The sequence below is a fragment of the Stenella coeruleoalba genome, assembly GCF_951394435.1.
Source record: "Stenella coeruleoalba genome assembly, chromosome: 20".
In the NCBI taxonomy this organism is placed as follows: Eukaryota; Metazoa; Chordata; class Mammalia; order Artiodactyla; family Delphinidae; genus Stenella; species Stenella coeruleoalba.
The window spans coordinates 18,424,617-18,444,480 of record NC_137166.1 but is presented as its reverse complement, the minus strand read 5'-3'; the positions used below and the strand labels follow the sequence as shown (position 1 = coordinate 18,444,480).

Genomic DNA, 19,864 nt, shown 5'->3' with positions numbered 1-19,864 from the left:
TTTTCTTTGTATTTTTCCTTAAACTAAGTGTTTACCTTTCTGAGGCAGTATTGGTGACACTCCTTTACCACCACCCTGATCGATCTCTTTGTGTTCTCCTTTCCTTCTAGCCCTTTCCTTTGCATTATTTCTCTTCTTACCTGCCTTCACCTGAGGCTGTACTCAGATGCACCTGTAAGGGTCATTTGACCCTATTGGAATCGTTGAGGACTGCTGAAGTTCCCAGATAGCTTTCTGAGTTTTTGTCTTAATAGTATTTGATGTTATATGCTGAATATAAAACCAAGTAACTCTGCTGGAAAGATTAAAATGCTGATTAACATATTTTCAGTGGCTCTGACATTTTTGTCTATTTCTTGGTTTCTTTTTTTTTCTCCTCTACATTTTTGGGCATTACAATTTGAAGAGATTTCTGACGATCAGACCTGTCTACAAGCAGCTGGCAAGGCTGCCTTTCTATGCTAAAACTGAGGAGCTAATTGGCACCATGAAAGTCTTCTGTGGGCGGGCCAACCCAACCACGGGATCTGTGGAGTGGCTGGAGGAGGATGAGCATTATGATTACCACCAGGAGATCGCAAGGTAACAAGGGTTTTTCCACAGTTGGCTGCAGCTGGGTGGGGCCCTTGATCTCAAAGCAGATGCCTTGGAATCTAGTCTGAGTGGGGAATAGGCTGTCACCCAGTGCTTCTGATCAGGGCAGGTGTTGATCACCAGCAGGTCTGCTCAGCTAGGTAGGTTTGTGTGGGAGTTAGGCAAAGTTATGCCTGTGTGGAGAGTCAGACATTTTGTGGCAGCTGTACCAGAGTCCCCGAGGATCTGTCTTGTGGACCAAAGAGGACTCAAAGTTCAGTAGTAGTAGACGAGTTTATGAAGTTTAATTATTTACTTGCGTCACTGAAATGGTGGCACATTTATCATATAGTTAAATTCTCTTTAATGGAAAAAGTGGGAAAAAATGAGGTTTTTTTTTTCCTTTGGAGGAATGTTTAAAAGTATGTAAGTGAGTTACTGTTGTTTAGCAATCATTAAGTGCATATAACACCGTGCTAAGGCTGTGAATATCAAAATGACAAAGATAAGGTTCTCATCCTCAAAGAACATGCAGTTTTGTGGAATAGACAGACATATAAAAAACTATGACACCATGAGATAAAAGTCAGTGGAAATGGGCACAAAAGTACATGGAAGCAGCAAGAACCAACTGGGCTGGGAGGGTGATATTTGAATGATTTCCCAAATCTAAAGAGAGGGAGATTGCTTTCTGAGCAGCAGGGATTATGTGCAAACTTCCAGATGAGCTAGTTTGAGGAATGGCTAGCAAGTCATTGTGGCTGGAGTGTGGTGCAAAATTAGGGCTATAGTGAGAGAGGATGCTGAAAAGGTAGGCAGGGGTCATGTTGTAATTGGTGGTAGCAAAATGCAGGAAGAGGAACCTGATTGTATAAGTTCTAGTTTAGCCACTTCTTAAGCTACTTGGCTTCTTAACGTCAAGTAGCTTGACGTTAGCCAAGCTACTAAACTTCTCTCAGGATCAATGTAGTAATATATGCCTCATATACAGTATAACAGTATATACCTCAGTATAACAATATGTATATCTCATCATATAATACCCTTTTCTTAGGGTTATTTGATGAGTGAATGAAGTACAATGTCTGGTACAGAGTAAGGGCTCAAACACATTACTTTCTTTCTAAATATTTTGGACGTTATTTTCTGAGTGATTGAGGTGTTAAATGGGGAAGAAAAAAGATTAGGTTGCATTTTGGAACATTAACCTGAGAGCAGTGTGGAAAGTGGGTTGGAGGGTGTGAAAACCATATGGGCATTTGGGTGGATATTGCAACCCCAAGGCTGAGACAGTGGAGGTGGAGAGAGGAGGAAAAAGCTTTGAGAGAGCTTGAGTTTCGTAACTCATTGGATGCAGTGATGGAAGGAGAGAGAGAAAATGAAGTAAGCACCAAGATTTCTGGTTAGAGTGACTAGGTAGATGGAACTCTTGTTGCTTGAGAAGAACACAGGAGGAATGGGTGTTGTTGGGGTGATGAAGATTAGGTATCTGGCTTTGGACATCCAGATGGAAATGCCACTGGGCAGATAAATATGGGTCTGGAGACAGTTTGCAGTTGTTAGAGTTGAAACTGGAAGAGATTGCAGGGTTTCAGAGATTGTGTAGAATGTGAAAGGTAGAGGACTAGAGAAGGAATCCTGGAATAGCTGACGAGGCAAGACAACCAGGAGGGCATGGCCAGAGAGTAGAAAGGAAGAGAACGTTTCAGGAAGAGGGAGTGTCCAGCAGGGTCAGAGAAATCCTGGATGTTAATGATGTGAGTGAGCTGGTGGTGCTTAGGAAGAGTGATGTCAGTGGAGTCAGGGGAGTGAGTGGGTGGTGAGGCAGGGAAGATGGGGGAGTGAAAATGCCCCTTAAAAGGTGGAGAGGGGCTTCCCTGGTGGCGCAGTGGTTGCGAGTCCGCCTGCCGATGCAGGGGACACGGGTTCGTGCCCCGGTCCGGGAAGGTCCCACATGCCGCAGAGCGGCTGGGCCCGTGAGCCACAGCTGCTGAGCCTGCACGTCCGGAGCCTATGCTCTGCAACGGAAGAGGCCACAGCAGTGAGAGGCCCACGTACCGCAAAAAAAAAAAAAAAAAAAAAAAAAAAAAAAAAAAAAGGTGGAGAAAAGTAGAAAGGACCAGATTTCAACTAAACACTCGCAGGTGAGTTCAAAACCTTGGTATGCCATTAAAAAAAAAAGAAGCCTTTGCATTTGGTGCAGTGTTCCTCAAAATGTAGAGTATGAAATACCTGTGTCACAGTTACCTGGAGCACCAGTTCAAGTGCAGATTTCCAGACTCCAGCTCCATCTTCTAGATCAGAAGCTCTTTGTGTGTATTGTGGGAATCTGCATGTAAAATAAGCTCTTCATTAATTCTGATGTTGACCCAAAGCTGGAGGTCCTCTGTTTAATGAGAGTGCTTTAACTCTCACCTGGAATTCTCAGAAAGCATCTTTGGGCTGAGCCTGTTGAGTTCTGGGGGCTTATCCTGACCCTGCCAGAGATTTTTCAAGTTTTTGAATTACTACAATAGAAAATATGGATAAGCAGCTCTCCTCCCTGTAGTTTGGTGAATGCTTCTTCATTGTCCCTGATGACAACCAAGGGAAAGTGCCAGGCATGATACCCTTCACATATACAGCAGGCATATACTTTCCCTTTCCCCGATTCCTCTCCCCAGTGTTACATCTGTGATCATCCCAATGTACAAATGTATGCAAGATTATGTAAAGTATTGGACACATCTGAGTTGTTCCTGAGGAAAAAATCGTATGATGTACAACATGATCAGTATGCTAGGACTATGGAATTACTGTGACAGGCCTAACTATCAGCATTTTTAGTCTGAGATTCTTTACTGAAAATAAACATCTGTCTCTGAGATTTTTTTCTGCAGTACAGGAGAATGACAGCTTATAGCTCTATTAAAATAGTTTAAAATGGGCCTGGATATTTGTTCCATCTGATAAAAGAATATATTTATATATGTAAATATTCTCATATGTTGATGTTTATCATTATTAGCAGAAGTTTCTGACCTGTCTTTTTATTCTTTTAGGTCATCCTATGCTGATATGCTGCATGACAAAGACAGGGTAAGTGTAGAAGGAAACTGTTATCTTTATGTGGTGTTTGAAACCTTCCATTACAAGAAGGTTAAAAACTTCCCCCAGAGGCATGATGTTAGAATGATGCAGAGAGGCAGTACGGTGTAGTGGTTGGGAAATCAGGAAGCTGGGTCCTACTTCCTGCTCTGTTATTGACTTGAGCGTGACCTTGGAGAAAACATGGGACCTCTGCAGACCTCATTTATTAGAATTTACAGTGAGTGGGCCATACTAACTGATTTCCATGATCTCTAGATAAAAATACTTTGATTACACAGTTTTACCTCGTATAGTCAGTTTGTAATTTTAAAATAAAATCTCTAGAGGTCACTGCAGACTGTATTTTGTAAAGCATATTTGGCTTTCACTGCAGAATTACATTTCAGCTTTTGTCCTTTGTTTCATCTGAGTTTTCTTTGTCTGTTTGAGTAAATGTTAACAGTTCTGGTCTTATGATGGCTAGCAACCCAGGATTTCCTTGTCTACCAGAGTGCTTGACTAGTCAGCCTCATCCAGATGGTTCAGAAATTGGGAGGCTTGAAGGAGAAGGATGCAGGGCCACACTTAAAAACTGAGCAGTGCACTGCAGAAAGATCAGGGAACATGGCAGGGCTCGTCATGAGGCTGTGTGGTGTCTCCTTGACCCAGCCCTGGTTAACTGCTCAGCTTGCCTACTTCTTGGTAACACTATGACAGAAGGACCTCCTTCAGCACCATTAGTGTGTAGGCTCCATGGGAGGGGCTAGGTGCCTCTCTAATTTTCGTCAAATATTTGAGTGCCTTTGCTGAGCTGTTGGGGAATTACAGAATGTGGAACAAATATTGTTCCCAGCTTTTGACTAATCCTTTCTAGTTTAATGGTCTTCTTGGACTCATGGGCCTGTGAGCCTCTCTGATTTTAGTGTCATCTCCAGTGAGGGTCCTTTTTGACCCAGCTTCCAGGGGATTTGGGCAAATGGCATCGTCATCCATCTGGTCAGCCAAGCCAGATGGCGCCCTTTTCCTTATCTGAGCCTGTAGTTGGTTGGTCATCAAATCCTATGGTTCTTTCAACCCCATTGCCTGCTCAGCCGTCATTTACTGGCGTTGGTCCCTCTTCTCCTTCCTCTATACAGCAGCCCAAGGGGTCTTTCTGAAATGCCCATCTGACCATGTTACTCCTCTGTTTAAAACCCTTCAGTGGCCTGTCCCTGCTTTTGAGGTAAAATTCAACCTCCTTGGTGGAATATTCCTGACTCTTCATTATTTACCTCTAACTTCTGTTCTCCCCTCCCCGGTTCTGCACATGAGGAAATGGAGTCAGAAGTTGCTGGTTAGTGGCAGAGTCAATAAAAACATATTTCTCTATGCTTTTGCATGGTGCCTCACATTTTGTTGTTTTATTTTATTTTTTTTTTAGTAAGGTTTTATTTATTTATTATTTATTTATTTTTTTGGCTGCGTTGGGTCTTCGTTACTGCGTGCGAGCTTTCTCTACTTGCAGTGAGTGGGGGCTACTCTTTGTTGTGGTGCGCGGGCTTCTTATTGCAGTGGCTTTTCTTATTGTGGAGCACGGGCTCTAGGCGTGCAGGCTCAGTAGTTGTGACATGCAGGCTCGGTAGTTGTGGCTCACAGGCTCTATAGCACAGGCTCAGTAGTTGTGGCGCACGGGTTAGTTGCCCCGTGGCATGTGGGATCTTCCTGGACCAGGACTAGAACCCATGTCCCCTGCATTAACACGCAGATTCCTAACCACTGTGCCACCAGGGGAGTCCTGTTGTTGTTTTAAAACACTTCCATTATCCCATAAAATTATTTCCTGTTTGTTTGTAATCAATCCTGGTACCCAAATCCCTGGTTGCCCCTGCCTGCCAGGCAACCACTGATAGGTTTTCTGTCTCTATAGTTTTGCCTTTTCTAGAAATTTCATCTAAATGGAATGATATGATATATAGTCTTATGTGTCTTTGTCCCTTCATTCATCATTTGAGGGTCATTCATGTTGAATGTGTCAATATCCATTACTTTTTTTTTTTTTGGCCATGTTATGTAGCATGTGGGATCTTAGTTCCCCGATTGAACCCATGCCCCCTGCATTGGGAGCACAGAGTATTAACCATTGGACCTCCAGGGAAGTCCCAATATCCATTCCTTTTTATTGCTGAGTAATACTCCATTATATGGATATACCATGTTTTATCTGTTTACCAATTAACAGACATTTGGATTGTTTCCAGTTTTTGTGTATTTTGAATAGTTTTGTTGTGAACGTTCACATATAAGTCTTTGTGTGGACATGTTTTCATTTCTTTCAGAAAATGTATAAGAGGGACTTCCCTGGTGGTGCAGTGGTTAAGAGTCTGCCTACCAGTGCAGGGGACACGGGTTTGAGCCCTGGTCTGGGAAGATCCCACATGCCGCGGAGCAGCTAAGCCCGTGCGCCACAACTACTGAGCCTGCGCTCTAGAGCCCATGTGCCACAACTACTGAGCCCAAGTGCCGCAACTACTGAAGCCCGTGCGCCTAGAGCCCGTGCTCCGTGACAAGAGAAACCACCGTAGTGAGAAGCCCGTGAACCGCAACAAAGAGTAGCCCCCGCTCGCCGTGACTAGAGAAAGAGCACGCACAGTGACGAAGACCCAAGGCAGCCAAAAATAAATAAATAAATTTTAAAAAAAAACAACTACAAAGTTAAATAATGTACACTTAACATATAGACCCAGCAGTTCTACTTTTTTTTTTTTTTTTTTTTTTTGCGGTACGCGGGCCTCTCACTGTTGTGGCCTCTCCTGTTGCGGAGCACAGGCTCCGGACGCGCAGGCTCAGCGGCCGTGGCTCACGGGCCCAGCCGCTCCGCGGCATGTGGGATCTTCCTGGACCGGGGCATGAACCCGTGTCTTCTGCATCGTCAGGCGGACTCTCAACCACTGCGCCACCAGGGAAGCCCTCTTATACATTTTTAAAATTTTTATTTATTTATTTATTTTTGGCTACCTTGGGTCTTCGTTGCTGCACGCGGGCTTTCTCTAGTTGTGGTGAGTGGGAGCTACTCTTCGTTGCGGTGCACGAGCTCTGGGTGCATGGGCTCAGTAGTTGTGGCACATGGGCTCTAGAGCGCAGGCTCAGTAGTTGTGGCGCATGGGCTTAGCTGCTCTGCAGCATGTGGGATCTTCCCGGACCAGGGCTCGAACTCGTGTCCCCTGCATTGGCAGACAGACTCTTAACCACTGTGCCACCAGGGAAGTCCCTATCTTTGTAGTTTTAATTTCCATTTTTTCTAATGGCTAATGATGTCAAACATCGTTTCATGTGCTTATTTGCTATCTGAATACCTTTTGGTGTGGTCTAGGGTTTTGAACATTAGGTAGGACTCTTGATAGATACTACCAATTGCCTTTTAAGAGGGCTCCAATAGTAGCTTTAAAGTTGGATAATTAATTTTATTTATTTTATATACAGCAGGTTCTTATTAGTTATCTATTTTATACATATTAGTGTATACATGTCAATCCCCGTCTCCCAATTCATCCCCACACCCAGCCCCCCGCCGCTTGCCCCTCTTGGTGTCCATATGTTTGTTCTCTACATCTGTGTCTCTGTTTCTGCCCTGCAAACCGGTTCATCTGCACCATTTTTCTAGATTCAAAGTTGGATAATTAAAAAGTGATAGCTAGGGCTTCCCTGGTGGTGCCGTGGTTGAGAGTCCGCCTGCCGATGCAGGGGACACGGGTTCATGCCCCGGTCCAGGAGGATCCCGCGTGCTGCCGAGCGGCTGGGCCCGTGAGTTGTGGCCGCTGGGCCTGCGCGTCCGGAGCCTGTGCTCCGCAACGGGAGAGGCTGCAGCGGTGAGAGGTCCGCGTACAGCAAAAAAAAAAAAAAAAGTGATAGCTAATTTAATGAGTGTTATTAATTTGGAACATATGCAGGCCCTGGTTTACTGTTGAGGGTGCTGCTAATTAGGGTTCTCAGGTGATCAGCTCACTGAAACTCCCAGGCCAGTTCCCAGTCCCACTCTCTTTCTTGTTACCCCACAGGTACAGCTACACAAAGAAAACTGTGCCCTCCTGCTTTTTGGGGATATAGTGTATTTGATGTTCATTTTCCTAGTTCAACAATTCTAACAATTGCCATCCTGATTTTTTTAACTTTTTTTTCCTTTCATCGTGGTAAAAAGCACATAACATAAAATGACATACTGATTTTATCCAAAGCATAAATGCAGTTACTTTAGGAGTCAAATATTTCCGTGAGGCTTATTGTGAAAAATAGCAGTCCCAGGGCTTCCCTGGTGGTGCAGTGGTTAAGAATCCGCCTGCCAATGCAGGGGACACAGGTTTGTGCCCTGGTCCGGGGAAGATCCCATATGCCGCGGAGCAACTAAGCCTGTGCGCCACAACTGCTGAGCCCATGTGCAACAACTACTGGAGCCTGTGCGCCTAGAGCCTGTGCTCCACAGCAAGAGAAGCTACCACAATGAGAAGCCCGCGCTCTGCAACGAAGAGTAGCCCCCGCTTGCTGCAATTAGAGAAAGCCTGCGTGCAGCAGGAAAGACCCAGCACAGCCAAAAAATAAATAAAAAATAAATAATTTCTAATAAATAAATAAATAAAATAAAATTGGGTAGACAGAATACACACACACATACAAAAACATGCTGTTTAAAAAAAAAAGAAAAAAAGGGACTTCCCTGGTGGCGCAGTGGTTAAGAACTCGCCTGCCAATGCAGGGGACACAGGTTCGAGCCCTGGTCCGGGAAGATCTCACATACCGCGGAGCAGCTAAGACCATAAGCTACAACTACTGAGCCTGCACTCTAGAGCCCACGAGCCACAACTACTAAAGCCCGTGCGTCTAGAGCTCGTGCTCCACAACAAGAGAAGCCACTGCAATGATAAGCCCGGGCACTACAACGAAGAGTAGCCCCCGCTCACTGCAACTATAGAAAGCCCACGCTCAGCAACAAAGACCCAACGCAGCCAAAGATAAATAAATAAATAAATATATTTATTAAAAAATAAATAAAGAAGCAGTACCCTGGTGTATCATCCCCCAGACAGTACCTTTTAATAGTTACCTTCAGAGGCAACCTCATTTCTTTTCTTTGAGCTGTTTTATGTTTACTTCCAGATCTAAATAACTATTATCTATTGACTTTCCACTGTGAGAGCTGAGAGTTTGGTATTCTTTCAGCTCCTCCTTCCCACTCGTTCTCTGTTTGTCCCAATGTAGTTATAATTTTTGCTAAATTGATATTCAGTGTTTCAGTAGGCAAGGATTCTTTGTGCCTCTGTTTTCTCATCTGTAAAATAGGGATAACGATAATACCTCCTTTTGAAGGGTTGTGATGAGGTAAACACATAAATGTTCATGTTAGTTAAGATTGTATGTTGACTTTATTAGGCATGTGTAAACACTGTTCACAGTTGAGCTATGCGATATACTTTGATTGCTTTTTCTTTCTTGAATAACTTTATTAATAATTATCTTATTTTTGCTTTGTTTTCTTTTTTTTCTTTACTTTTTGGCCACGCCTTGCTGCTTGCAGGATCTTAAGTTCCCCGACTAGGGATCGAACCCGTGCCTTCGGCAGTAAAAGCGTGGAGTCCTAACCACTGAACTGCCAGGGAATTCCCTTGCTTTGTTTTCTATGTACTCATCCTTTTATGCCCAAACTTTCTCCCAGTAGTATAATTTTCCTTTCTGAAGGAAAGGTCAAAACAATCAGCTATTCTGTCAGTTTCGTCTTCTTGGAGATTGTCTCTGGGATCATTTTGCCCTGCTCCAGTCTGGACTGGGTGCCTTCTAGACCTGCTGTGTATCTGTTGTCCTGGGATTCTTGTTTATTGTCTGTAGACTTCCTTCATTCCTCTTTTTTTATTGGGTCTTCCATTTCCTGCATCCCATGTATTCCTCTTTGGTTCCCTCCCTCTTTGGTGAAGCTCATCCTTCCTCACTTTCCTGTGAGAGGGTTTGTGGGAAGTAAGGTTTTTGAGACTTGGCTTGTCCAAAAACTTCTGTATTCTATCCTCACACTTAAGGCTGGATTCTAGTTTGGAAATCACTTCAGAATTTTGACATTATCACTCCATTTTCTTTTTAAGTCTAGTACTATTTTAAAGGCTTTGATATTTTAAACTCTAGTACTATTCGTATTCTTTAAAAGAACCTTTTTGTTATAACATAGACACACAAAACAGTATAAAATGTATATGTATAGTTTAAAGAAGAATAATAAAACAAATGCTCATAGACTCACTACTCAGCTTAGGAAATGGAACATTACCATTACTTGGAATTCCTTATGTGTTCCTTGATTGCATTTGTTTTCCTCCTTCCAGAAGTTTCCACTGTCTTGAATTTTGTATCAGTTACTCTCTTGCTTTTCTTTATAGTTTTACCACCTACTACATGTCCTTAAAATATAAATTCTTAGTTTTGCCTGTTTTTGAACTTTATACAATGGAGTCATAATGTGTTTATTCTTTGTGACTTGTCTTTTTGCTCAGCATTGTTTTTGAGATTCATCCATTTTGCATGTAGCTGTAAGTTCATTCATTTTCACTGCTATACAGATTCCATTGTGTAAATACATCACTACTTACCCATTCTTCTGCTGATAGGCTTTGGCGTTGTTTCCAGCTTCCTTCTATTGTAAGTAGTGCTACCTGGAACATTCCAGTAACTGTACTCTGGTGCATACGCTTATTTTTCTCTAGGGTGTGTATACCTGGGAATGGAATTGCTGGCCATCAGCCATCAGGTGTGTCTAGCTCTATGGGTAATGTCAGATTCTTTTCCAAACTAATAGTGCCAGTTTACATTCTCATGTCTTGTGTATTAACCAGTTTTTACATCTTTGACAATCTGGTTGGATTGAACTAGTCTCTCACTATAGTTTTAATTTGCATTCCCCTGATCACTGCTGAATGTGAGCTTTTTTCATTTTTCATTGGCTATTCATGTTTCCTCTTTTATGACCTAGTAATTTGTAGGAATTCTTTATATATTCTGGGTACTAACCATTTGTCAGTTACATGTATTGCTGGTCTCTTAGTTTGTGGGGTTTTTTCCACAATACAAGTTCTTAAATTTAATGTCAAATTTATCTTATATTTTCTTTATTGACTGGTGCTTTTTGTCTCATATTTAAGAAATTCTTCCTTTTGCCAAGGGTTTAAAAGCTATTGCTGGGCTTCCCTGGTGGCGCAGTGGTTGAGAGTCCGCTTGCCGATGCAGGGGACACGGGTTCGTGCCCTGGTCCGGGAGGATCCCACATGCTGCGGAGCGGCTGGGCCCGTGAGCCATGGCCGCTGATCCTGTGCGTCCGGAGCCTGTGCTCCGCGGCGGGAGAGGCCACAGCAGTGAGAGGCCCGTGTATCACAAAAAAAAAAAAAAAAAAAAAAAAAAAAGCTATTGCTGATAATACTGAATTTCAATTTTTTTTTTAAAATAAATTTATTTATTTATTTATTTTTGGCTGCATTGGGTCTTCGTTGCTGTGTGTGGGCTTTCTCTAGTTGCAGCGAGCGGGGGCCACTCCCTGTTGGGGTGCACAGGCTTCTCATTATGGTGGCCTCTCTCACCGTGGAGCATGGGCTCTAGGCACGTGGGCTTCAGCAGTTATGGCTCACAGGCTCTAGAGCGCAGTCTCAGTAGCTGTGGCGCACGGGCTTAGCTGCTCCGCGGCATGTGGGATCTTCCCAGAACAGGGATTGAACCTGTGTCCCCTGCATTGGCAGGCGGATTCCCAACCACTGTGCCACCAGGGAAGCCCTCAATTGTTTTTTATTTACTGATTTGGAATCCTGTAATCTTTCTCAGTTCTCTTAATTCTAATAATTATTTGTAGGTGTTTTGGGTTTTCTTCACACTCGTCTCATATGTGATTAATAATAATTTTCTTTCTTTCTATCTAGATCTTATTTCATTTTTTCTTGCTGTAATGTGTTGGATAGAATCTCCAATATAATGTTCACTTCATCTGATTTTGGGTGAATTTATTTGCTAAAGATTGTTTTTAATATCCTTTAATCTCTTTTGTTTATTTACTTATTCGGTTGCATTGGGTCTTTGTTGCTGCACGTGGGCTTTCTCCAGTTGCGGCAAGTCGGGGCTACTCTTCATTGCGGTGCGTGGGCTTCTCATTGCGGTGGCTTCTCTTGTTGTGGAGCACGGGCTCTAGGCGCGTGGGCTTCAGTAGTTGTGGCACATGGGCTTAGTTGCTCTGTGGCATGTGGGATCTTCCCGAACCAGGGATCAAACCCATGTCCCTGCATTGGCAGGCAGATTCTTAACCACTGCGTCACCAGGGAAGTACCCTCCTGGTGGACTCTTTAATCTCTGCAGCATATATACTGATATCACCACCTCATCACCCGCCCTTCATTCCCAGTTTTTGGCTACTTGTACTTCTTTTTCTTCCTTTACCATTTTTTTCCGTTTCTTTTTTGGACTGGTCTTACCAGAGGTTCTTCAAGTTTTTAATCTTTTGAAATAACTAAATTTTATCTTCATTGATTTCTGTTTTATATTTGTTTCCTAATTCATTGATTATTGTTCTTTATTATTTTTATTCATCTACTCATTTGGAGTTTATTTTGCAGCCCTGTTTCTAATTTTTTAGGTGGATGCCTGTCTCATCTTTTGTCTTTTTTTAATGCATTTCTCTCCAAATATTGCTCTTGCCATCCCATGAGTTTTGATATATAGTTTTAAAAAAATTACTCAATTCTAGATTTTTTTTTTAATGCAGACCAAGTGCAGACCTCAGGCCCAGCAGAAATCTGCATTCTTTTTGTTTGTTTGATTTTGTTTTTTGGCCTTGCCATGCAGTTTGTGGAATCTCAGTTCCCTGACCAGGGATTGAACCTGGGCCATGGCAGTGAAAGCCCAGAATCTTTACCACTAGGACACCAGGGAACTCCCTAGATATTTTCTAATTCCCTTTTGCTTTAGTCTTTTACCTGTGAGTTTAAAATTTCTTAGGGTTCAAAAATCTTTTTTCTTTAGTTACATTTTTTTTTTTTTTTTGAGGTATGCGGGCCTCTCACTGCTGTGGCCTCTCCTGCTGCGGAGCACAGACTCCGGATTCGCAGGCCCAGCGGCCATGGCTCACGGGCCCAGCTGCTCTGCGGCATGTGGGATCCTCCTGGACCGGGGCATGAACCCGCGTCCCCTGCATCAGCAGGCGGACTCTCAACCACTGTGCCACCAGGGAAGCCCTTGAGTTACATTTTTGTTATTGAAATTTCTAACTTGATTGTACTGTGGTCAGAGAATATTGCCCTTTTGGTACCAGTCCTGTATCAAAATATCAAAATATAGTCCTGTATTAGTTCATTTTCTACTGCATAACAAATTATCCCCAAACTTAATGGCTTAAAGAGTTATCTCACTTTTTTTTAATTAATTAATTTATTTTATTTCTGGCTGCTTTGTGTCTTTGTTGCTGTGCGTGGGCTTTCTCTAGTTGCGGCGAGCAGGGGCTACTCTTCATTGCGGTGCATGGGCTTCTTATTGTGGTGGCTTGTCTTGTTGAGCACGGGCTCTAGGCATGCAGGCTTCAGTAGTTGTGGCATGCAGGCTCAATAGTTGTGACTCTTGGGCTCTAGAGCGCAGGCTCAGTAGTTGTGGCACAGCGGGCTTAGTTGCTTCATGGCATGTGGGATCTTCCCGGACCAGGGCTCGAACCTGTGCCCCCTGCATTGGCAGGCAGATTCTTAACCACTGTGCCACCAGGGAAGTCCGTGTCTCACAGTTTTTGTGGGTCAGAAATCTGGACTCAGCTTAGCTTGAGTTCCCTGCCTCTGGGTCTCTTATAGGCTGTGATCAAGGTGTCAGCTGGTAGGGGAGTCATCTTAAGGCTCAACTCAGGTGAATCCACTTCTAGGTGTTGGCCTCTTTTTCTTCTTTAATATTTATGTATGTATGTATGTATGTATGGCTGCGTCAGGTCTTAGTTGCGGCATGTGGGATCTTCGTTGTGGCACATGGGCTTCTCTCTAGTTGTGGCCCGTGTGCTCAGTAGTTGCAGTGCATGGGCTTAGTTGCCCCTCAGCATGTGGGATCTTAGTTCCCTGACCAGGAACCCATGTCCCCTGCATTGGAAGGTGGATTCTTAACCACTGGACCACCAGGGAAGTCCATGTTTGGCCTCTTAATATTGCTTACTGACTTGGCAAGGTCATCAGTGCATTTAAACAGATTTACATATATTTACCCCATCATTTTTAGTTATTTTCAACAGAAGGGTCAGGGTACTTAATCGGCCAAACTGTTATAGAGAAAAAAATGTGTCTGCTTAAGCTACTAAGGACCTGAACTAAAAATGAAGAAATGATTTTGTGAGAGGAAAATATTTTTTAGCCCAGGAAGCTGTATGAATTAGAGTCCAGTGAGGAGACCAAAAGCAATGTTATATATTTCAACAGAGGGAATTTAATAGAGGGAATTGGTTACACAGGTGTGGGAGGACTGGGAGGCACCAGGGTAGCCTAGTGACAGTAATTGCAGAAAGCAGTCCCCTTTCCTAGGGCTGGGGACACAAAGGGAGAAGACTGGGGTTTCCAGAACCTAGATGTGTGGAGGAGAGTTCCTGTGAGGCTAGTGCTCAGATCTCTGAGAGGAATTTCTGCTTGAGTGCTGCTGCTAGCTCTGAAGGGCCCAAGGAGAGCCCTTATGTGGGAAGGAACAAGCTTTCTCCTACCTTCCAGTCACCCTCTAGTTCCCCTGTTGTCCAGTCCTAACAGCTGGAAAGAGGAGAATGTAGTTTGCAGAGCCCTAGCCCCAGCATGTCTAAGCAGAGTATAGAAGAGTGGATGTGACGGGGAGAGACCATCGCTTAATTTAAGAGGTTGACCCAGTGCCCCTGGAGCCTCAGGAGGCCTGCCCAACTCAGCCAGTGTAAGTCACAGAGGTTATAGGGTCATGACTTACACTGCTGCTGCCAACCATGACTTCAGAACTTCGCAAAGCACTTATTTATAAAACTGGTATGAAATAACAACTGTTTCTCCCTTTTTCTTAGAATATGAAATATTACCAAGGTATCCGGGCTGCTGTGAGCAGGGTGAAGGACAAAGGACAGACGGCCTTGGTTCTTGACATTGGCACTGGCACAGGACTCTTGTCAATGATGGCTGTCACGGCTGGTGCTGACTTCTGCTATGCCATTGAGGTGAGGCACACTCTTCACATGTGTGTCCTGTGTCCTACGTGGGAAGTCCTTTGTGTCCCTTGCACTCTGCCCATCTGTTCGTTCACAGACAGACATCCATGCCAAGCACAGGGTCAGGTTTGGAGAACACAGAGATGAATCAGACACAGTTCCTTTCTCCAGGAGCTCATTTTCTTCCCTGAAAACAGTGGTTCTCAGCCTTGGCTGCATGTCAGAATCACTGAGGAAATTTAAAAAAGCTAATGTCTAGTCAGTCGTTGTCATGTCCTCCCCCCACCTACCCATTTTTTTTTTTTTAAATCAGGGGTGATATTATTATTATTATTTATTTATTTATTTATTTATTTATTTATTTATTTATTTATTTATTTATGGCTGTGTTGGGTCTTTGTTTCTGTGCGAGGGCTTTCTCTAGTTGTGGCAAGCAGGGGCCACTCTTCATCGCGGTGCGCGGGCCTCTCACTATCGCGGCCTCTCTTGCGGAGCACAGGCTCCAGATGCGCAGGCTCAGTAATTGTGGCTCACGGGCCCAGTTGCTCCGCGGCATGTGGGATCTTCCCAGACCGGGGTGCGAACCCGTGTCCCCTGCATTGGCAGGCAGACTCCCAACCACTGCACCACCAGGGAAGCCCCCCATTTTAATTATTATTCTGGGATATGGCCTGGGCATTGGGATTTTTGAATGTGCACCAAAGTTGAGATTACCTTAAAGGTCCCCACAGAGCCAGCCATCTTACTACATTTACCAATAGTTCCGCAGTCTGCCATTTCTTTCCTTTAATAAAACATTAAACATATATTATTTTTCTGATAATGTAAATAATACATATCCTTATACGAGATTTGGTAAATATAAAATAAAAATAGTGTGTTAACTCAAAGTTAACCATTGTTAAAATTTTGGTGTATTTTCTTCCAAGCTTTTGGGAAAGGGGTCATGTATTTAAGCACTTTGCCCTACAAAATTTGGTTCATATGGTGATTAAGTTGCAGATAACAAAGTCCCAAAATAACAGTGGCTTAAACAGATAGAAGTTTTTTGCTTTCTCACATGAAGTGTAGAGGTCAGCATTCTGGGTGTTCTACCCAGACTCCTTCCAGCTCCCCCGCCACTGCTTGTTTACAGGGTGGCCCTCATGCTTATGGTCTAGAAAGGTAGGCATTTTAGGCTGAGGGAGTACCGTGGTGTGTTTGGGGAAGTGTCATCCAGAGTTGTGGCAGAGGGTTGTCATGGTAGAAAAACACAGAAAGGTGGATTATAGCTAGACTCCGGAAGACCTGAGTGTCTCAATAAAGACTTTTAACTCTAATATCTTGAGTTAGGTGTTCTTAACTTGAGGTAAGAATAATGGGCTTCAGGTCTCCATAAAAGTCCTGAGAGGGGTGTGTGCACGGGTGCGTGCAATTCTGTACACTTGCCTCAGGATTTCATTAAATTGATTAAGAGCCGTTTCTTTGCCTTTGTGGGAGTCTTTGAGCTGATAAAAAGAAATCAGTGTAGACTCAAATAGATTTTTCTTTTTTTTAATTTTCTTCCAGAAACATTTTAATAAAAATTGACTATTTCCAAGAAACGCCCACTGCATGCCCACCAATAAAAGGGAACCATAACAAAATAGAAAATTTACCATATGGCTGTGATTTAAATAAAAAAACCTAGTGCACACTCAAGCACACCAGCAAAGTCAAATATTAAAGTTACATTCTTTGTTATGGGCTATGACTAGGATTCTGAAGAGACACTGAAATAAAACTTAATACAAATGCTGAACTATTGAGGTCAAAGAACCTCTACAGAAGCATCTGACCTCAAAGGCATTCCAGTTTGAGACTCAATTTCAGAGTGAGGCATAACAAATGAACACAAGACATACAGCATGAAAGGAGGGATTCTGTAATTCCCAACATACTCTGAACCTGATAGAACAAATCTACGTTTTTTTGTTTTTTTTTTTTTTTGCGGTACGCGGGCCTCTCACTGTTGTGGCCTCTCCCGTTGTGGAGCACAGTCTCCGGAAGCGCAGGCTCAGCGGCCATGGCTCACGGGCCCAGCCGCTCCGCAGCATGTGGGATCTTCCCGGACCAGGGCACGAACCCGTGTTCCCTGCATCGGCAGGCGGACTCTCAACCACTGCGCCACCAGGGAAGCCCTGGAGAGGAACATTTATTCGCTGTTCTTGAACCCTTTGATCCTTCTGAGGCCTCTGCAGTGGAATTGAATTTGAGATTGAGGCTTAGACTCTGGACGAGGCTGTGAAGCTGGTACTTTAACAGCATGAGGTGGTATCCCAGTAACTGGAATAGCTCCACTGGGTGGAAGGTTCTTGCTGGTCACAGATGTCCAAGAAAAGGTTCTCAAGTCCTTCTGCACTGTCTGGGCTATGTCTGCAGGCGCTGGAGAAGAACTCTTCTGAGCATCCTCAGGAGCAGTTTCTTCCAGTACTGGCTCAGACTTTTCCTCTTGGACTTCAGACACAGGTTCTTGCTCCGGTTCTGGTTCAGGATCAGGCTCTGGTTCAGCAACAGGTTCTTCTAAATGTTCTTCTAAGTCATTGCTGACAGTTTGATCATAGAAAGTTCCAGAATCATCAGGTACCACCTCAGGTGTCTGCTGTCTTTCTTCAGGTTCCTCTACTTCTTCAGATTCTTCCTCAGGCTCAGGGACAAAGCCACCAAAGACCTCATCTTGGTATCTGAAGATATCATTGTGAACATAGAACTTATTTTCAGTAGAGCTCTCAGGAGCAAGGACAAAGGTCTGCATGAATCTCCTTAAAGCCTGGGTGTTATTAGAGAGCAAGCCCATCACCTGGACCACCACACGGTCATTCAGAGTGGCATGAGCATCAACATGACGGATCTTAGAGTGGCAATTGGTGAAGTTTTGTGACTTCACTTTCCTATGGATTTCTTTCTGTCCCTAGACTGCATCTGCTGGCTTTCCATTTGAATCCAATCCCGCATGGACATAAGAAGAGTTCTTTCCATAAAATCTGTGTAACATGTCTGGGGCCTGGTTCAGCAGTGTGTAATACTGTCTCACAAATTCCCGCCTGACCAGCAGGGGACTAGGCTTCTCCATAACCATTGCTTTGGTCGATTCAGCCTGCACGGCTGAGCGGGAGAGGAGCAAGCTCTGCTCCACAGCACGGCAAAAAACAAAAAACTCAACTAGATTTTATTATCTTTGTAAATGAAGAAACTAAGACCCATAGAGTTTAAAGATGTAAGTCCCACAGTTAATAAGTAGGAGAGCTAGACCTGGAGCTTGGTCTTTTTAGTTCCTAATACGGTGCTGACTCCACATTGGTAGCTTTGATGGCAGGGTGTGCATGTATGTGAGAGTTAGTTTTCTAGTGTGGGTGTCTGGGGTGGAGGCAGGGATGCCATTGACTGGTAAGAGGAACTCAGAGGAAGATAACTTACTTTGCAGGAAAGACAATGCATTTCATTTTGGACGTGTTGAGTATGAGAGAGACAGGTCTTGTGGCAGGAGCCAGTATATATGTGGACTGCTAATTAAAAATACAGGGTGAGAACATACTTTTCGATAGAATTGGTAGGACTGTACTCTTAGGTTTTTCCATATTTTTACATCACTTACCTGGATTTCTAATTCTCTTGCTACTCTCGCCTGTGACTCTCAGACCTCTTCCATTTGATTCTTGACATCTTATGGTGGCCTCCCAGTTTTGGTTTTAGTGACTACCTATTTGATCCTCTGTTCTTGTCTGTGGATTGCCCTGTGGTTTCAGCTCTGCCTGAGCTGCATGGCAACAGGAAAGACAGGTGCAGAAGAAAGAGTGAGAGAGAACCTGCTGGTCCCTATAGACGGAAGTCTGAACCTTGAGAGAGTTGCATATATAGTGGATTTGGGACTCACTTGCTAAAGATGTGACAGGTGAAGCTGGCAGTGTAGGAGGCTGTCCACGGAGAGAGAGTACACTGAAAAGAGCAGACCTTGGAACACACCTATGTTCAGGGGGCTGAGGGAAGAAGAGTGGCCATAAAGTCAAGTTCAGACAGACACGAAGAGACCCTAGAGGGTAGGGCAGACTGCATAGAAATCGTGAGAAAGAGGGAGTGGTCAGTCGGTGTGGATGTTATAGAGCAGCACTGTCCGACAGAACTTTCTGATGTTGAAAATCTTCTATGGCTCTACTGGCCAGTATGCTGGTCCCTAGCCACATGTGGCTGCTGAGCACTTGAAATGTGACTAGTAGGCCTGAGGAACTGAATTTTGGAATTTTATTCAGTTTTCATTTACATTTAAATAGCTACATATGGCTACTGTATTAGCGCAGGTGTAGAAATTGAGCAGGATGAGGACTGAGAAAGCTGTGGGTTGGCAGCGAGGAGGTTATTGGTGACCCCCCTTTAGGTGATATTTTCAGGAGAGTAAGGTTGAGGAATGGATGGAATATAAGAAATCACAGACATTGACTGTAGGCTTCTCTTTTAGTACATTTGAAAAGGAAGGAATATTTAGGGAAGGTGCATTGGTTACAGTGATTTCTGTGGCAAATGCCTTGAAAACAAAGCATGGTCCTGGCTTCCTCTCTTTCTTTCTCCTTTTTAAGGGCAAAAAGAACTTTCTAGGCATCTCTAGCAGACTTCTCTTTAGGTATCATTGGCCAGAATAAGGTTAAATGCCATTTAACTTACCTCATTGACCTTAGACCAGACAGATGCACCACTTGAAAGAAGGTCAGTTCCCCAAACTGATTTGAGGGCCAGGAGAGGACACAGATTGATGTTGGGAAGTCAGCTTCAGTGTTCATTCCAGATAGTGTTTGGGGTGAGTTCTTGAGTTCTTGGTGGCTGAGGAGGAGGCTGTGAATGACAGAGCCTGAAGGGTCAGTGGAAGAGATGAATGATAAGTCAGGAGGCAGGAGGGCTGAGAGGATGGTGTGAGCTTGTGATACTTCTGGGGTGGAGGTAAACTGATAGGTGAGAACTGAGGGTTTGAGGCCCTCAAACTATGAATACATCAAAACCATCAAGCCAGAGACTAGAAATAATTTGAAACAGATTGTGAAGATTTTT

General features: G+C 43.8%; 1 protein-coding gene and 1 pseudogene across 6 annotated transcripts in view; one reads left to right on the top strand and one right to left on the bottom strand.

Annotated features, from left to right (window-relative positions):
• Positions 1 to 19,864, top strand: part of PRMT7 (protein arginine methyltransferase 7) — a 49,694-nt gene that overhangs the window by 3,433 nt on the left and 26,397 nt on the right. For all 5 annotated transcript variants that reach the window (XM_079908564.1, XM_079908565.1, XM_079908566.1 and 2 more), the window contains exons 2-4: positions 407 to 582; positions 3,615 to 3,651; positions 14,669 to 14,818. In XM_079908564.1, the coding sequence (XP_079764690.1) occupies positions 407 to 582; positions 3,615 to 3,651; positions 14,669 to 14,818 (363 nt within the window). The remainder of the gene's footprint in view (positions 1 to 406; positions 583 to 3,614; positions 3,652 to 14,668; positions 14,819 to 19,864) is intronic.
• On the bottom strand, positions 15,901 to 18,397 carry LOC307179081 (ras GTPase-activating protein-binding protein 1-like; annotated as a pseudogene). The gene is made up of 2 exons: positions 16,959 to 18,397; positions 15,901 to 15,965 (listed from the first exon to the last, which is right to left on the bottom strand). The product of its transcript is annotated as a ras GTPase-activating protein-binding protein 1-like (transcript).